Source organism: Tachypleus tridentatus, unplaced genomic scaffold (genome assembly GCF_004210375.1).
Source record: "Tachypleus tridentatus isolate NWPU-2018 unplaced genomic scaffold, ASM421037v1 Hic_cluster_1, whole genome shotgun sequence".
Taxonomy (NCBI): Eukaryota; Metazoa; Arthropoda; class Merostomata; order Xiphosura; family Limulidae; genus Tachypleus; species Tachypleus tridentatus.
This window is the reverse complement of record NW_027467777.1, coordinates 16072528-16090958: the sequence shown is the minus strand read 5'-3', so window position 1 is coordinate 16090958 and position 18431 is coordinate 16072528. Positions and strand designations below refer to the sequence as shown.

General features: G+C 33.2%; 1 protein-coding gene across 3 annotated transcripts in view; it reads left to right on the top strand.

The window, feature by feature from the left end:
* LOC143241767 (uncharacterized) overlaps positions 1-18431 on the top strand; it is a 49436-nt gene that overhangs the window by 1145 nt on the left and 29860 nt on the right. For all 3 annotated transcript variants that reach the window (XM_076484994.1, XM_076484993.1, XM_076484992.1), the window contains exons 3-4: positions 5547-5647; positions 15951-16110. In XM_076484994.1, the coding sequence (XP_076341109.1) occupies positions 5547-5647; positions 15951-16110 (261 nt within the window). The remainder of the gene's footprint in view (positions 1-5546; positions 5648-15950; positions 16111-18431) is intronic.

Here is an 18431-nt window from a genome sequence, read left to right as displayed (position 1 = left end):
CCAGTACACTGGGTAACAAATAAAATATTTTGAAAAAAATCCTATAGAGCTGTTGTGTTGCTTATAAATTGTGTAGCTGATTATAATTGGTTATCAACAAACAGGAGAAATCTGGATAATTTCCGTCCTATCAGTCTGTTAAGTTGCCTTGGCAAACAAATGGAGAAAATTATATCAAATCGTCTGCTTCACTTCTGTGTAATGAATAATATCCTTCTGGAATCACAAAATGCCTCCAGGAAAATTAGACAAACAATAGATAACCTCACACGACTCACCGAATCAATCTACAAAGCTTTTAATAACAATCGGGTAACAATAGTTGTATTTTTAGATGTTAAAAAAGCATTTGATAGCATATGGCACAACACCATCAAGTACAAATTAACACATCTGAAAATAAATCCCACTATTATTAAATGGATATCAAACTTTCTAACAGATAGAACAGCACAAGTAAAGTCAATAAAACTATATCCAAATCTTTCAAAATAACTGCAGGAGTGCCCAAGGACCAGTCCTTTCTCCACTACTGTACATTATCGTTGTCAGCAATATACCTTTCCCCAGTTTAACATACACTCGCAATTTGAAATGCATGAGATGACATTGCTATCTGGAGTACCTCAAGAAACCCAGTAATGACTATGTCTCGCGTTCAAGAATCACTAAACAATGTCTCAAACTGGGTAGCAAATGGAGAGTGGTTTTAAATGCAACCAAAACACAAGCAATCATCTTTTACATGAAATTAAAAAGACAAAGAAAAACTCTAGAAAAAGTAAAATTTTCACTTGGAAATATGCCCATTAACATGAGCAAACATATCACATTCCTTGGCATCACCTTCGACACAAGACTAACATGGAAAAATCATGTTAACAACATACATTCATCAATCAGAAAATGCATTTCACATTTAATGATTCTAACCAGCAAACATTCAAACTGCTCACCAAAGACCATTATTCAAATATATAAGGCTTATATCTGTCCGATAATAGAGTATGGATGTCAAGTCACATATAATACGTCAAATAACACACTTCAGAAAATCCAATTACAACAAAATAAAATTCTAAGAGCAGCATACAGACTACCACCATACACTCCTGTAAACTATATACACCAAATCAGTAACTTACCAGCTGTTAGAAATAGACTAACAGAAATGTCATACAAATATTATTTAAAAGCAGAACACAAAAACAAACTAACTGCATCACTCTGTAAATTAGGCAGTGCACCAACCAAATTTATTTCACCATATAACATATTTCAACAATTACAAATCACACAACAAACTATATAAAGAACTAACTTCATGTATATATTATGTGTTTCTTTTTCAGGTCTTGGGCACAGGACAGGTAACTTTTTCAATGCCTGTCCTATGAAAATGGGTTTTCTTGGGGCACTCCCATTTCCCTCACAGCCAAATCTTAGGCATTGGATCTTTAGATCCCAGCCAAGGCAACTCTATTGCCATGCCCTGAATCGGGTCATTTCACGTTTTTGCGTTTATGTTCATGTTCATATTTACTTTGACATCTGCTGTTTGGGATCTGGTCTGGCTCATTTCTCTGGTGCTACCTTTGTCTTGCTCACCAATATTAGGACCAACCTCACTCCTACACCCAAAAAAAGTCAAAACAAAGGAAAAACAAAAACCCCATGCTAATTTCAATAATCTTTCACAAAAGGGGATGAAGAGGAACCACAACTTTCCTGATCACCCCAGTTGGAGAGAGAATTTTTCAGATTTCTCTCTGTCTAAACTAAACCCCTGCCACATTAGTTTGTGTTTTAATTGGTTATCTTATGAAAGAAGTCAAGAGAAACTTTTGTTAGTTTTCTCCCACTAGTCTGAGTCCTCTGTAGAATAATATAAAAAAAGTGAAACTACAAGTTAAATGTTAAAACAACCCTTTAGTAAGACAAAGAAGTTCATTGTATTAACTGTATCTTAATAGTATTAAAGTAACTTCAAAACATCTGATAAAAAAACTTTCAAACTGTACAAAATCAAAAACTGTCTTCATATTTTACTAAAATTTTCTGCTGAATGAGGGAAAATTTTAGTTTTAATATTGTAAATACATTAAACTGATTACTTATTCATGATGAATTCAAAACTGTAATTAGCTTTCTAAGTTAAACCTGAAATATAAACTTTGTCACCTTGTGCTCACATGATAAGCAACTTTCACAAGTAACAATCAAACAATGCTCCCAAAGTGTGATAAAACTCCCATCAGTTTTGTTTTGAAATATTGGTATTTGTTTTTGTTAAATAATGTGAAACTGGTCTTGTGCTGTTGTTTATCCTGTATGAAGAAATATCAAAATAATGTGAAATTATTGTAAATTTAAAATAACATTGTTACTTTAATACCAAACATGCAATACTTCAATAAAACTACACATTTCTTGACAGAGTACATGCTAGTTCCAATTTAATGAAACTAGAACAGAATAAAAATTACTGGAGAAGGAAAGGTCAATATTTTTAATAGTCTGCACAAAATATTATTTTTTTCCTTGGACTATTTACAAGCAACTTACACATATGTGGATAAAGTGGATGTTTCAGATTTTTTGAGATCCGTTATAACAATCCAGTAAATAAAATTGTGATATTTAAAGTTAGGGAATGTGAATTTTTTTAAAATGTTTTTTTTTAAGAAGAAAATGCTTCTGTTTGTCATCACTCACTGTACTCGAAACTTATTGTAAAGTGCCATGGACTATCTGATGGCTTTGCCACATGCCATCACCAGTTTCATAAACTGAAGGAAGATTCAAATGATATAGTTTTCTTATAGATTAAATTTATCAATTTATTTCTTTTGAGAAAGAAGTGCAAGAGATATTTTAATATAGCATTTTGAAACAACATGGGGATCTATTGGTCCATCGCTGCTGTTTCATTATTTAAGTCACAATTGTTATTATTTATATTAAGCCAGTTGTTATTATTTATATCCTTATTAAGCTTTTTCTTACACTCAAATTTACTGCCTTTACAACATCTGAAGACAACACATTTCAAAGGTCAACTACCCTGTTAGAAAAATAGAACTGTCTTAGCTGAAGATAATCTCTACCCTATGTATATTTGTATTCCTAGTCCTGCTTTCTCTTTGTTAAATAAAACAAAAAATTGACACTATCAGTTCTCTTTAGAATCTTAAACACCTGAACTGGATACCCTCCAACTCTTCTCTTTAAAGAGAAAACAATTTGAGAGATTTCAGCCTCTCCTGTTGTGACAATACCTCTATATTGGGGACTATTCTAGTAACCCTTCTCTGAATCATTTCTAATAATTTAGTGTCTTTCCTAAGGCAAGGAACCCATGAATGGATACAATGTTCCAAATATGGGGTAACCAATGACCTATGCAATGAAATTATAACCTCTTTAGACTTGTACTCAGTATTTCTACAGATACAACCTAAAATTCTTATTTGTTTTGCCACAGTACACTGCTTGGGTGACTTTGGAGACTCATGGAGACTTAATAACTGTTGGGGTTATTCCAATCCAAATTATGATAACTCACATGCATTATCTTGTATTTATTATAATTAAAATCTATCTGACATGTAATCAGCAGATCCTCTTCACAGCTAGTGACACCCTAGACCGTAATGTCATCAAATAATTTAAATAATCTATTGACTATTCCTTCATCTATGTTTAACCATGTTTCATTTATTTCCATTACACCAAAATTTTTCTTTCCCACCAGTGCTCCAAAGTCATCTATTTTATTTTTTATACTCCTAACACTATAACAGTAATTAGTAAGCCTATCCTTATGACTACTCCTGTAGTAATTTTCCATGCTAAAATTTTCTTTGCCTTTTATTATTTTTTGCATGTAGTTTTTCCTGTCACTCACCTTATTTTATGTTCTTTTACAGCTGAGTAAATAGCCTTAGCAAACAAACCAGTCCTTTCCTATTTACATGTCAACTATCCATTCCAAAAAGCTTTCTTATTGCCCTCTGACCTACTTTTCCTTACATGAATCACAAAAGCTGCATCTCTGGTAGTTCTCTTTATTATACCTATCAGTTATATCCTCCACCTGATTCTTTTTTCCCTATTTCTCTTCAGACTATTCTATCCCCATGTCTTGTCAAGAAATCACCCATAACTATAACCTCCTTACCCACAATCTTTGACCCCATTTGTTTTCCTTCCCTCCAGTAGTTTTTCATGCTGAGAGCTGACATTTGTTATTTAGCACAGTAGACTAATGAGTATTAGATTTACTACTTTTAACCCTGGTAGTTCTTTTTTCTAATTTTCTGAAAGTCATTGTTAGTTGATGTCTCTCTTGCCTGTAAAGAACTCCTGCTGTGATTTCCACAATCTACACTTCTTTCTATCTGTTACCTCTACTTTAATTATGATGCTGTCTAACTTTGCCTCCATCCTACAAAATGTACATAAAAATTACACTTCTTCATTACTGGCTTCCTTCAAAATATGTGCCAGTCCCATGTTCCAAAATAAATCCCACTCCTTGCACCTGTTACATCTGACAAACTCTCAAAGGTGAACTTCTAGTCTTAACCATTATATCTGTACTTATAGCCTGAAAATAAATACTCAGTACCAGATAGTTACGACCTGTTGTTAATATTGTTACTGTTAAGAGTAACTTTTGAAAACCAATTCTATTATTTTTTGTCACTGCTTCATTTTCACAATAAAGTAATAAAAGTTTAGTTTTAATTATGAAGAACTTAGAATTAATGGAATTATCTCAGTATGTGAAATTTAAAAAAGTTTACTGTTGTTCAGTTTAAGAGTTTTTATTACAATATTTTTGTTTTGTGAGCAATCTTTAAAGTTTGGACTTTGTTTTTCAGTAAAAAATAAATAAAATTACATCTCTAATGATGGGAGACAAATTTAATTTTAATTTTTGATACAAGTGTTAAAACTTTAATATTGTTACACCTTATTAATTTAGTTGGATAAGAACTAGATAATGAACAGTTGTGGTTGATGGTATAATGAGGGCTAACACTTCAGTTTGTTTTTATTGTGTCCACTATTAATAGTTTGGAATCCAGATGATCATATTACATGGGTTATTTGACCACACAGTTATTTCATATTTGTGTTATTTGCTTCTCTACACCTGTGATAGTGGGAAAATACTCTTCTGGAGAATATTCCTCAGGTGTAATGTATCACAGCTGTTTAGGTGGTGTGATTCCTATTGTATTCAGTTTATAGAGATTCATTAATTAATGGACACCCCATACTATTGAATATTATATTTGTGAAAGTAATATTATTAGAATAATTATTTTATGAACAAATTAAATATAAATAACAGAATTTTAAGGAAAAATATGTTAAGATCATTACTGGTCATTTATCACTCTGTTTTATAATTAAGTGTCAATATATTAACGTTGTGGTTAAAGATAAACAAACGGAACTTGACCAGAATCTATCATGTTAAACTATGTTAATGTAGTGATACACATTGTTACAAAAGTAGTTATTATTCCCTCTAGTAACAAGAGAAGATGTTTCCACAGAAGAGGAATCTTCAGTTACAGTCTCTGATTTTAAAATAAAAAATGAAAAGTCTGATGAAGTATCAAAGGACACTGAGGTAATCTGTGGGTTAAAACCTTTATTAAGATAATTATTATAACTAAATATTTTTAGAGCATACTTACACATGTTGATGTTACAGAACATTTGGTGTTTGAATTGTTACAGTAAACAAAAATGTTCTCAGCTACAAAATGCCATACTCTTGGTATTCAGTTCCAGATGTGGGAAAGATTGGTTCTTCATCTGGTTCATCGCTAAATATTCTAGTAAAAATGTTCTTTTTTATTACTTTGTAAGATAATTTTAAAATATTAATTTGGAACCAATAGATCAGCTTCATTTGATGTAGTTTCTCATTTCACAAATATTCTCTTATTACTAATAAATTCTTTTATAAGAAGTTTTTATTCTGTAAATCTTATCTGAGGTTGTTTTTGTAACTGATATTTTAAAGGTGAAATAACATTTAGGGAAAGATTAATAGTTCAGATATAGTAGCTTCTAGTTCCTTCTAGATCAAGTTATTAATGATTTTGACACTTGTACTGTAAGTATAACTTTAGTAAGACTAAGTGTATGGTTTAGATATGTGGATAACACGTTTTATTTGACAGCATGGTAATAGTATATTAGTAGATTTTAAAAACCACATAAAGGTGGTTGTCCCTAACATTCAGTTTGTGTTAAAGACTGAACATTGAATTTCAAATTTTTAGACACCTATATAGTAGAGTGTTATGAATGGGATAAAAGTTTAGTTTTTAACACTGCTTAACAAAAAGTCTAACTTCTCTGTATTTGTTTTTGTGTCTTTAAATGTCTCTACTTATCATAAATATTTAATGTTAGAGTTGAATTTACTTGTAGAAGATATATTCCTACCATTATTTACAGGATCTGAAATAAACACTAAATCTGTAGGAGTAATAGTACTTTAGAGGTGTCACAATGTAGCGTATTGTATGTAAATACGGTCTATGTGCTTACTCAGAATTACACTATGTAACAAAATGTTTATTTTTTCTTGTTCTTGGGCAGAAAGTGTTATTTCCCAATTGCTTATGCCTAAAGTAAATGGAAAAGACCTATTTTTCTCTTCAAACTTTGCTTTTGTGACCTGCTGGCATATAACGAAAACATAATGGGAGATTATATTTGGGGCTGATACGTGAAAGTGATTTACATTACAATCAGAGTCTCGAAAAACTACTCACTTCTAAACATTTTTGTATAACTTTAGTGTAAATACATGTAAATTTTGATTCATATGCTGTTTTATTCAGACCTTATGTAAATGAAAATGTGCAAATTTGCCTGTTTTTACATAGAAAATAGGTTAATTTCTAAATTTCATTATCCAGGTCACAAAAGCAAAGTTTGAAGGGAATAATGGTCATTTTCTGTACTTTTACAACATAAGCAATTAGGAAATAACACATACTAACAAAATTTGTGTTACATAGTGTTATTTGTACATAAATAGGTAATATGTTTGAAAATCAGTAATTTTAAGGTTAACATGATTTCCTTATTATACATTAAGAAACTGTACTATTGGTCTTAAAGACAAAGTAAAATATGACATCAATAAAATTCTGTGTAACTGTGGTTTAATATACTCTGATCAGACAAGCTGTAGTGGAAATAGTCTACTATAGAACCAAATATAACCTCTTTTTCCTTTTATTCTAACTTAAAAGTGCACTTTATCAAAATACAGATTATGAGGTAAAGAATATGAAAATGTTACAGATAAATATAAAAGTAATGAATTAGCTGTGGCTAAACATGTTGCACTGTCATTTAACAGTAGAGTGTTATTTAACTGTAAACATATAGTTTGTTATATTTTTTATAATTTCTATAAACAATTTTAAAAACTGTGTGAAATTTGAAAGTACTGAAACAACTTTTGGCCATTTGTTTCAGTCACCACTTTTTCAGTCAGTTAATATAATGTTCAGTTTTTAATTAGATGTATCATGAGACTTGTTAATTTCTGAAGATTATATAAAATCATGCAAAACTAGTTTAGTTCCTAAAAAAAATGTTGTTCTGGGCATTGTGTGATTTCATTTTGTAAATCTGTTTTGTATATGTAGAGGGTGTAACAGGTTAGGTAATTATGTAAATTATTTAAATCTTGCATGTGCATGCATCTGTCTCAGTAAATTGTATTTCTAGCAATAATATAGATCATTGCCAAGACATGAGAATGTCTAACAAGCATCGTCCATTTTATTCTGGAATATATTTTATCATTATTATAAATTTTAGTTTTATATATTATTGGCTTTTTTATTTTGCACTTTATCATGTAACTTGCAGATATTGGTAAATAATGTTTTAAAAAACTAAATTTAATGTGTGTTTCTGAAGATTTCTGTGACTTTGGTGTTTATAATGACACTCTTACATGCATATTTTTTTCAACATAAAATACTTTTATTTACAAGCTTTAGGCCTTATTATCAGAGCTTTTGTTCAGCATCAATAAGCTGAGCAATATATTTATTTGTGGAATGTTGTGGGATATATATGTGGACAACAACTGTAACAATAACTTGCATCTGGTATTAAAGTTATTCACCATACAGAAAATATGATGAATGAATAATTTGATTACTTCAATATAATAAACATAAGGAAATTACTATTTTTATTACTTAGTTTAAGTGTATAGCAAGAGGGCCAAAAGCTTGCAAATTAAAGGTATTTTAGTGTAAAAAAAGTCCATGTATGATTGTAATATTAATTTACCTGTGTTATGAAACTTAAAAACAACTGTTAATGTTTTCTAAATATGTACTAGTTTTGCAGGTATACTGTTAAAGTTTTAATTCTGTTGTTTCAAAAGCAGTGTTTTAAGAAAAATGCTTAAACCGCAGTTTTCTTATCACACAATCCGTGAGCTGTGAAAAATCTACTTTATAGGAGCTGTGTGTAAACATTTAAGCTTGTTGTGTTTTTGAATGTGTAGGTGACAGTGTAGGAGCTGCGTGTAAGCATTTAAGCTTGCTGTGTTTTTGAATGTGTAGGTGACACTGTAGGAGCTGTGTGTAATCATTTAACCTTGCTGTGTTTTTGAATGTGTAGGTGACACTGTAGGAGCTGTGTGTAATCATTTAACCTTGCTGTGTTTTTGAATGTGTAGGTGACAGTGTAGGAGCTGCGTGTAAACATTTAAGCTTGTTGTGTTTTTGAATGTGTAGGAGACAGTGTAGGAGCTGTGTGTAAACATTTAAGCTTGTGTTTTTTAATGTGTAGGTGACAGTGTAGGAGCTGCGTGTAAACGTTTAAGCTTGCTGTGTTTTTGAATGTGTAGGTGACAGTATAGGAGCTGTGTGTAAACATTTAAGCTTGCTGTGTTTTTTAATGTGTAGGTGACAGTGTAGGAGCTGCGTGTAAACATTTAAGCTTGCTGTGTTTTTTAATGTGTAGGTGACAGTATAGGAGATGCGTGTAAACATTTAAGCTTGCTGTGTTTTTGAATGTGTAGGTGACAGTGTAGGAGCTGCGTGTAAACATTTAAGCTTGCTGTGTTTTTGAATGTGTAGGTGACAGTGTAGGAGCTGCGTGTAAACATTTAAGCTTGCTGTGTTTTTTAATGTGTAGGTGACAGTGTAGGAGCTGCGTGTAAACATTTAAGCTTGCTGTGTTTTTGAATGTGTAGGTGACACTGTAGGAGCTGTGTGTAATCATTTAACCTTGCTGTGTTTTTGAATGTGTAGGTGACACTGTAGGAGCTGTGTGTAATCATTTAACCTTGCTGTGTTTTTGAATGTGTAGGTGACAGTGTAGGAGCTGCGTGTAAACATTTAAGCTTGTTGTGTTTTTGAATGTGTAGGAGACAGTGTAGGAGCTGTGTGTAAACATTTAAGCTTGTTGTGTTTTTTAATGTGTAGGTGACAGTGTAGGAGCTGCGTGTAAACGTTTAAGCTTGCTGTGTTTTTGAATGTGTAGGTGACAGTATAGGAGCTGTGTGTAAACATTTAAGCTTGCTGTGTTTTTTAATGTGTAGGTGACAGTGTAGGAGCTGCGTGTAAACATTTAAGCTTGCTGTGTTTTTGAATGTGTAGGTGACAGTATAGGAGATGCGTGTAAACATTTAAGCTTGCTGTGTTTTTTGAATGTGTAGGTGACAGTGTAGGAGCTGCGTGTAAACGCTGTAAACATTTAAGCTTGCTGTGTTTTTGAATGTGTAGGTGACAGTGTAGGAGCTGCGTGTAAACATTTAAGCTTGCTGTGTTTTTGAATGTGTAGGTAACAGTGTAGGAGCTGTGTGTAAACATTTAAGCTTGCTGTGTTTTTTAATGTGTAGGTGACAGTGTAGGAGCTGAGTGTAAACATTTAAGCTTGCTGTGTTTTTGAATGTGTAGGTGACAGTGTAGGAGCTTTAAGCTTGCTGTGTTTTTTGAATGTGTAGGTGACAGTGTAGGAGCTGTGTGTAAACATTTAAGCTTGCTGTGTTTTTTAATGTGTAGGTGACAGTGTAGGAGCTGCGTGTAAACATTTAAGCTTGCTGTGTTTTTGAATGTGTAGGTGACAGTGTAGGAGCTGCGTGTAAACATTTAAGCTTGCTGTGTTTTTGAATGTGTAGGTGACAGTGTAGGAGCTGAGTGTAAACATTTAAGCTTGCTGTGTTTTTGAATGTGTAGGTGACAGTGTAGGAGCTGCGTGTAAACATTTAAGCTTGCTGTGTTTTTGAATGTGTAGGTAACAGTGTAGGAGCTGTGTGTAAACATTTAAGCTTGCTGTGTTTTTGAATGTGTAGGAGACAGTGTAGGAGCTGTGTGTAAACATTTAAGCTTGCTGTGTTTTTTAATGTGTAGGTGACAGTGTAGGAGCTGTGTGTAAACATTTAAGCTTGCTGTGTTTTTTAATGTGTAGGTGACAGTGTAGGAGCTGTGTGTAAACATTTAAGCTTGCTGTGTTTTTTAATGTGTAGGTGACAGTGTAGAGACTGCGTGTAAACATTTAAGCTTGCTGTGTTTTTTAATGTTTAGGTGACAGTGTAGGAGCTGTGTGTAAACATTTAAGCTTGCTGTGTTTTTGAATGTGTAGGTGACAGTGTAGGAGCTGTGTGTAAACATTTAAGCTTGCTGTGTTTTTTAATGTTTAGGTGACACTGTAGGAGCTGTGTGTAAACATTTGACCTTGCTGTGTTTTTGAATGTGTAGGTGACAGTGTGGGAGCTGTGTGTAAACATTTAAGCTTGCTGTGTTTTTGAATGTGTAGGTGACAGTGTGGGAGCTGTGTGTAAACATTTAAGCTTGCTGTGTTTTTGAATGTGTAGGTGACAGTGTACATCTTTGTGCCTTTTTAAAGTGTAAAATAATTTTAGAAATGTTTTTACAGGAAAAGGAAACAAGTTTTCAATCTTTGAAGGATGTCACAGCATTTCTGGTGGTTTATTACCTAAACATTGCTTTAGTTAGAGACAGTTAAACTGTATTTAGGTCTTACATTTATGTTGTAGTTTACTGAATGGTTTTATGATTTTTATAAGTTTAACTTGTCTGAATTGTGGGGATGCCAGAATAAGGTCATAAAGTCCTGTTGACATGTTGGTATAAACAGAGAATTTGAAAGTAAAATTAAGACTATGTGCAAAAATAAAGATGTGAAATTACACCTGAGAAAGGTTACTACTCTTTTGTAGTGAATTTCTATAAAAAGTTTAAACATACAGATATTTTTAATTTGTTAATTTTAAACATTGCAGCACCATATGTAGTTGACAATAGATATGGTTATTAATATATTAAAGAAAATGTAAAATATAAACATTTACCTTAAATGTTTGATATTCATTAAAGAGATTAGAGATGCTGTAAAGTAAATATGAAAACTGTAAGATGAAAATAGTATTTTTACACTTCATATAAAAGTCGTTGGTTGTGAACTATTGGTTGTGAAAGAGACAAATAACTAAATGAAATAAATTTTTATTATAAATAGTAGAAAAAATAAAAAAAATGTACTTTTCTGAAACTTCAGGAACATACTTGTTAAATATCAGTTAAGTTTGTACGTATTTCTGTTGAAACTTCAGGAACATACTTGTTAAATATCAGTTAAATTTGTACGTATTTCTGTTGAAACTTCAGGAACATACTTGTTAAATATCAGTTAAATTTGTACGTATTTCTGTTGAAACTTCAGGAACATACTTGTTAAATATCAGTTAAGTTTGTATGTATTTCTGTTGAAACTTCAGGAACATACTTGTTAAATATCAGTTAAGTTTGTACGTATTTCTGTTGAAACTTCAGGAACATACTTGTTAAATATCAGTTAAGTTTGTACGTATTTCTGTTGAAACTTCAGGAACATACTTGTTAAATATCAGTTAAGTTTGTACGTATTTCTGTTTGTTAATTTTAAACTTTTCCTTACACTGTACATTGATAATAACAGTTTGTTAATGAATTTAGTAGAGAAAATTGAAAATAAAATGAAATTTACCCTAAAAACATGTGGTATTCATTTATGAGATTCTAGATATTATGCAAAGGAAATGTGAAAATCTTGAGATAAAAAAATAGTATTTCCAAAGCTTACTTCTCTCCCCTGACTCAGTTACTCTACTGTTGGGGTTTCTTCCTTTGCCCATTGGTCTGATTTTCTCTTGTTAACTTCAGTCTTTCATACTGCACTTAATTGCCATAGTTGATATCTGTCTTCACCTGTCTCGATGTGTCCTCTGTACCATCTTATTCCTCTGTATCATCTTATATTACTTTTTCTCTACAAAATGTTCACAAATGTGTTTCTCTGTTTTATGATTATTAGGACATACCTTGAGCATTGTTTGTTACATAGCTTATTTTCATGAAAGTTGATACTGTTCGTTAGCTTATTGTAGTGAGATGGTGACATATATTTAGTTTGGTGGTATTCTTCCGGGGTTTCTGAGGCTGCAGTTTAGGGTATTCCAACAGATTGTGGAGAGAATTTAGAATCACTTTTCCTGTGCCATCGTTTAATCTGTTGCTTTCTCAGGAGGCCACTTTTGAGTGAGCTGCCTTATCAGCTTTTCTTTTTAATCCAGTTGATCCATTGAGTGTGTGATGTTTCAGATCTTTCCCCAGTAGTTTTAGAGTGTGTACTACCTTAATTGATGGCTGAAAGGCCTGGGAGCAAATACTTAGCTTTTCCCCCATCCGTTAACATTGTGGTTCTTGCAGGGAAATTTATTGGTCAGTTATGTGAAGGAACAACTTTATCTTATTTGGCACAATTGTTGGAACTATGTGATTTAGCCTACCATTGTCAAGTGGAACTACATTCCAAGTGCCAAAAAATGCATCTGCTCCTAGAAATTTGGATTCTAGAGTGGACTTTATAGTTAACCTGAATATATCAATACCCCCTGGTAAGACAACTCTGAAGTCCAGTATCTTGTCTTCCTAAAACTAAACTTTCTTAGAAGACTCTTGGGTTCACCATGTTGAGTTGGATCCATTGTTAGCATGCACATTGGTTTGAGTGTCAGTTTGTACATTCATCCCTGTTGTTACAGGCATCTCAGCTTTCATCAGCTCCTATAGGGGCTCATAGATCCACTGCTGTTTGAGGATTCCAAACCTTAATATTAGTCTTTTGATCCATTAGTACACAGAATAGATTCTCTCTGTATCCAAGGGTTCTGCTGCTTGACTGAAACAGTGCTTGCAGCATTGGTGATTATTGTATGCCTTCAGAGTCTGTGGTATACCTTAACCATTCATCTAGGAACACTGCAGATCCTTGAATGAAATTTTCACCACTATTGTCCATCCAACCTGTGCGGTTTCCATCTCCCATAGATCCTCACAAATTGGTATTTAATTCTAAGGCTGTCAGAGAGGAGTGTCATGGCAGTTATTCTGGGGTTTTATCTCTCAGTTTTTTGGGCCCAAGAAGACAGGAGATTGGTGTCCACTTATTGATTTTATCATGTGTATCTATGCATAGATTCTCCAACATTCAAATGTAGCTTCCCTAACATAAACCTTGGTAAAATACTGAAATATGAAAATATAGAATTAGAGTGAAGTACTGTTGTTGTCTCAAATAATCTGTATTATAGATATCAATGTGAATAAAAATATATTTCTAAATCTTTAGTTTATATTTCATTTAAAAAGTTCTGGTCATCAAAATAATTATTTATTCTTGGTTTCTTGTTTCATCTATTTAAGATATAAATATTAAGTTTCAGTATTTGTTCTTGTTTAAGATTTTTGAAGTATTGTAAGTGGTTTGATTTTAGTGAGTTAAAGTGTCTGCTTTAGCAGATGAATCAAAACTTTTTTTGTCATTTCATTCTATATTACATTTACAGTATATGTTATTTTTATGAAATGTAAAATTGATTACAATAGAAAGATAAAATAATATTAGTATGTATACCACTACTAATAAAATAGAAACTCGTATTACTGGTATTTTTATTTGAAGCAGATTTCTATTAAAGATACTATTTATTTTACCAAAGGAACATTGTGACAATTGTTTTGAAATAAAAATACTTTCTTTATTTCATGTTCTCTAAAAAATGTATTAAAGAGACTTTAATATACTCTTCAAAAAAAGAAACACAAAAGGGATATTTTTTATTTGAAAGAGAAATATATGTAATAACGTTACAAGCTCAGAGTATGTGATGTGACACGTGTTAAGGGACTGATTGTCAGACCAAAATGGCGATAAAAGATGTGTACTTTGAAAACGGAGGAAAACATCGGATTTTTCGCCAAAACGCATGCGTGTCCAGTAATTTTTTTTGAGAGATCTGAATGTTCTACAAGTGTAACATGTGCAAAATCCCTATAAAAGTGACGGGTTCTCGGTTTTCATAGCTCAGTGTTAAGCCACCGACACGCAATACAGTTACGCCAAGACTGACTGAAGCACAACGTAACAACGCCATTGGTTGCTTGGAAGCAGGCGAATCTCGATCAGATGTTGCTAGAGCTGTGAATGTCCACCCAAGCACCATCACAAGGCTATGGAATCGTCATCAACAACATGGATCAACTCGTGACCGTCCACGATCTGGCAGACCTCGTGTGACCACGCCCGCACAAGATCGCTACATTCGGTTACGTCACCTTCGGGATAGGACCACCACTGAGATGTCTACTGCCTCAACCATACCATGGCTGCATAGGATTTCTGATCAGACCGTACGCAACCGTCTATGAGATGCAGGAATCCGACCACGGCGTCCAGTCAGAGCGTCATCCTCACCCAGCAACATCGTCAAGCGCGGCTGCAGTGGACTCGGGCACATCGGGTATGGCCTCATCGACAATGGAGGCATGTTTGGTTCAGCGATGAATCACATTTTATGCTTCGTAGGCAGGATGGAAGGACCCGTGTGTACCGTCGCCGAGGTGAACATTTTGCAGGAAGTTGACAGATTTGGTGGTGGTAGCATCATGATGTGGGCTGCCATCGCCTACAATGCCAGAACAGACCTTTTGCACATTTGAGGAATCTTACAGCTTAACGATACGTCGGCGACATTCTTAGGCCCGATGTGCAACCCATCATGGTGAGCGTCAAGGATGTTTTCAACATGACAACGCCGTCCTCACACAGCCCGACTCACCACTGTCTTCTTGAGACACCACAACATCAACATTCTTCCCTGGCCCTCCAAGATCACCAGATTTAAACCCCATCGAACATCTTTGGGGCGAGTTGGACCGGCGTCTGCGGCGGCGACAACCTCAACCGCAGACTCTATCTTAGCTTGCAGCAGCTTTGCAGGCTGAGTGGACAGCCATTCCACAGGATGTGATTCGTCATCTCATAGCTTCCATGTGCAGGAGATGCCAAGCAGTTATTGATGCTCACGGGGGGCATACTCATTATTGACATTGAGTGATGTTAAACTTCAACTAGTGAGCGTGGACTTCGCCTTTGCAGACTTTGTATGTTCAGCAGTGAATGTGCAAAGTTTCACACATGTCATACAGAACTGCCCGGAATAAACTTGTAAACAATGTGTCTCAAATTTTGCCTTTTGCGTTTCGTTTTTTGAAGAGTATATTTGTTATTTATTTACACTTATTATTTATTTCCAAAACTTCCCTCGAAACATCACTAAAGGAGTTTTAGTAAATAGTGTATCAGTCATTATACCTCACAATTTTTGTGCCATTTCTGAACATGTGCATATCATGTGACTAGTTTCCAGCAATAGTACAGCACCACCTTCAGTGGTATAACTTGTTCCCTCTGCTATTCCTTTTCACCTTCTCAGTTGGTATAACACTGTTTAGATGTGCATTTAATATTTCTGAGTATGATTATAAGTATATTTTTTATTTATAACATTAGTTATTATTGATTTATTTTTTTAGAACATATTTGTCGATGTAGAAATTGAACAAAATAGTAATTCACCAAAAGATGGAAGCACTTCCAATGATGAAGTTGTTGATTATTCACAACATACAAGTATGAAAAAAGAACCAAGTCATGAATTTCAACAAACTGACACTGGATTAGAAGTTTTATCAAGTGAGTATAACTAATTAAACATATGAGGATAGACAATAGAAGAAAATTGTGAAATAAAACCATAAGCGTTATGGAGTAAACATTGTAATAGAGAAATAGAGTTTATCTAGACTTATTATAATTTTATTTTTATGATATTCATCTTATAAGTCCTTTGTATATCAGCAGGACACCTAGTGAGTAGACCGCTTTTAGATCTGGTCAGTTAAAAGCAGTGTTAAAACTTTCTTATGCATGAATGCAACTGTCTTTTGGCCAGTTTTAACTTTGCAGTAGCACTGAGGCCAAATCCTATTTAAGTCATGACGATGAGACACTCATTTAAATTAAAATGTTTCGTCTCCAGATTGCTGGTGTGGGTATTAAAACTTTTATTAAAATAAATTCCATAACAATGTTTTTACTTTCTTAGGTCATACTGAAGATGTTAACCTCAAGCCGTCTTGAGAAATCAAATTTAAAGTAGACTGATGATAGTTCAAAGTGATTTCAGCCACTAAAATATGTGATGGATAGCGTTCCAGTATTAGCTTACCTTGAGAGGGTTTCTCTCTTCACTTTGTATACAGTTACCAGTGACAACTGTTATAAACACAGGATGGAATGGAGTGTTGTAGTGTAATGTTACATCTACCAAATAACGTTACTGTAGTAAGAATAAAGACCTGCTTGTAGATGTAGCGTGTAATGAACAGTTCTGGTATTACTTGTATAGTTGATAATTTACTGTTAAAGTACACCATACATTGTTGATGTGGTGAACCTTGTAATAGTTGTAGATATAATCTTATGTTAGGTCACAATGTTGCATCAATATGTCTTGATTCTTACAGCAGACTGGACATGCAAGTAGACATTTTGTACTGGCAAATGAAAACTTGTACATTGTTTGTTGGATGGTCAGATTCTGGACCTAACGTTATTGTTATATGTAAAGTCTCAGACATGACACTGGGCTATGAAATAAATGAAAATACATTTGTTTAATGGATTGAAGCTGTGTTAGAATGCTATACATTTGTTCGTTATCTCTAACAGACTGACGATTCTTTTTGCATATAAATATCCATGAAGTGTTGCTAGTTCACTAGGTTAACACCATCTTCTGTTATGGCTGTCAGGATATGACTCACACAACTCCATTGCTGTTTCTTAATCATTTGACAGGTTGGTATTTACTCCCTTCAATACCAAACGTTCTACCATTTTATGTTAATGTATTGCTGTATTAATCATATTGCAGTGGGTCAAAGGTCATGCCATTGCATTTGTTGATCTGCATTCAAAGTTTTATTGAACTACTGTTTTATGAATTTATGTCAATAAGTTTGGTATCAATTTGTAGATTATAATTCAAGTTGTAGTGCGGTTCATTTGTTAATTTCTTAATTTAAAATAAATATTAAGAGAACAGATTTTAGTTAGTCATGTGGTATGTTGAATAAAACACTGATTAAAGTTAGATGTTTGTAATGTATGAATGCTAAGTATATAGTTTTATACAAATTAGGAACTCAAATTACTAATATTTATGAGCTACAGTATAAAATAAGAATCTTATATCTTTCATTTTGTTGAGCTGTGGCTGATGTACTGAATCAAACACAGTTGCCCCATTCCTCTCTTTCAATTTTGGAAATGGTCCCTCATGTACATTTGTTTCAATATGTGACATGTTGTCACAGCAAAATACTCCCTTAGTGGTTTTCTCTGTTAGAAAGTTACCTCATTCTTTTGAACCAAGATTTGAGGGTGTAGGTTGTGTCTTTAGTTTGCTTGAAATTTCATTTTGTTTTAGACCGAGATATAGCTTAGTTCCAAAGTTTTATAGATTATACTCAAATTCAATGGTGTGTGTGTATATATATATAAAAATGTATAGAAAGAGCAGTTTATCTTTTTTTTTTGTTATTCGAATGTGTACATAAAGCATAGAAAAATGTTTCATGTCATCCATGTGCAAAATGTTAAAAGACTTAGCAAACTATGTCAAGTAGCAGCTGAGTTCATAGGTCATAGCTAGAAGAGATAACTGTTTGTAGCAGCTGAGTTCACAGGTCATAGCTAGAAGAGATAACTGTTTGTAGCAGCTGAGTTCATAGGTCATAGGTCACAGCTAGAAGAGATAACTGTTTGATTTACTTCTTTATTTATTGTTTTATATTTTAAGAAAAATAATTTTAATAAATGAGTTCTAAATATTAATAATCTATATTTTATGTACATGAAATGTGAATATATATTACAAGATACTGGTCTACTGAAACACGGCCAAGATACGGTCACTTTGTAAAGACTAAAGGTCAGTTTCATTCACATTA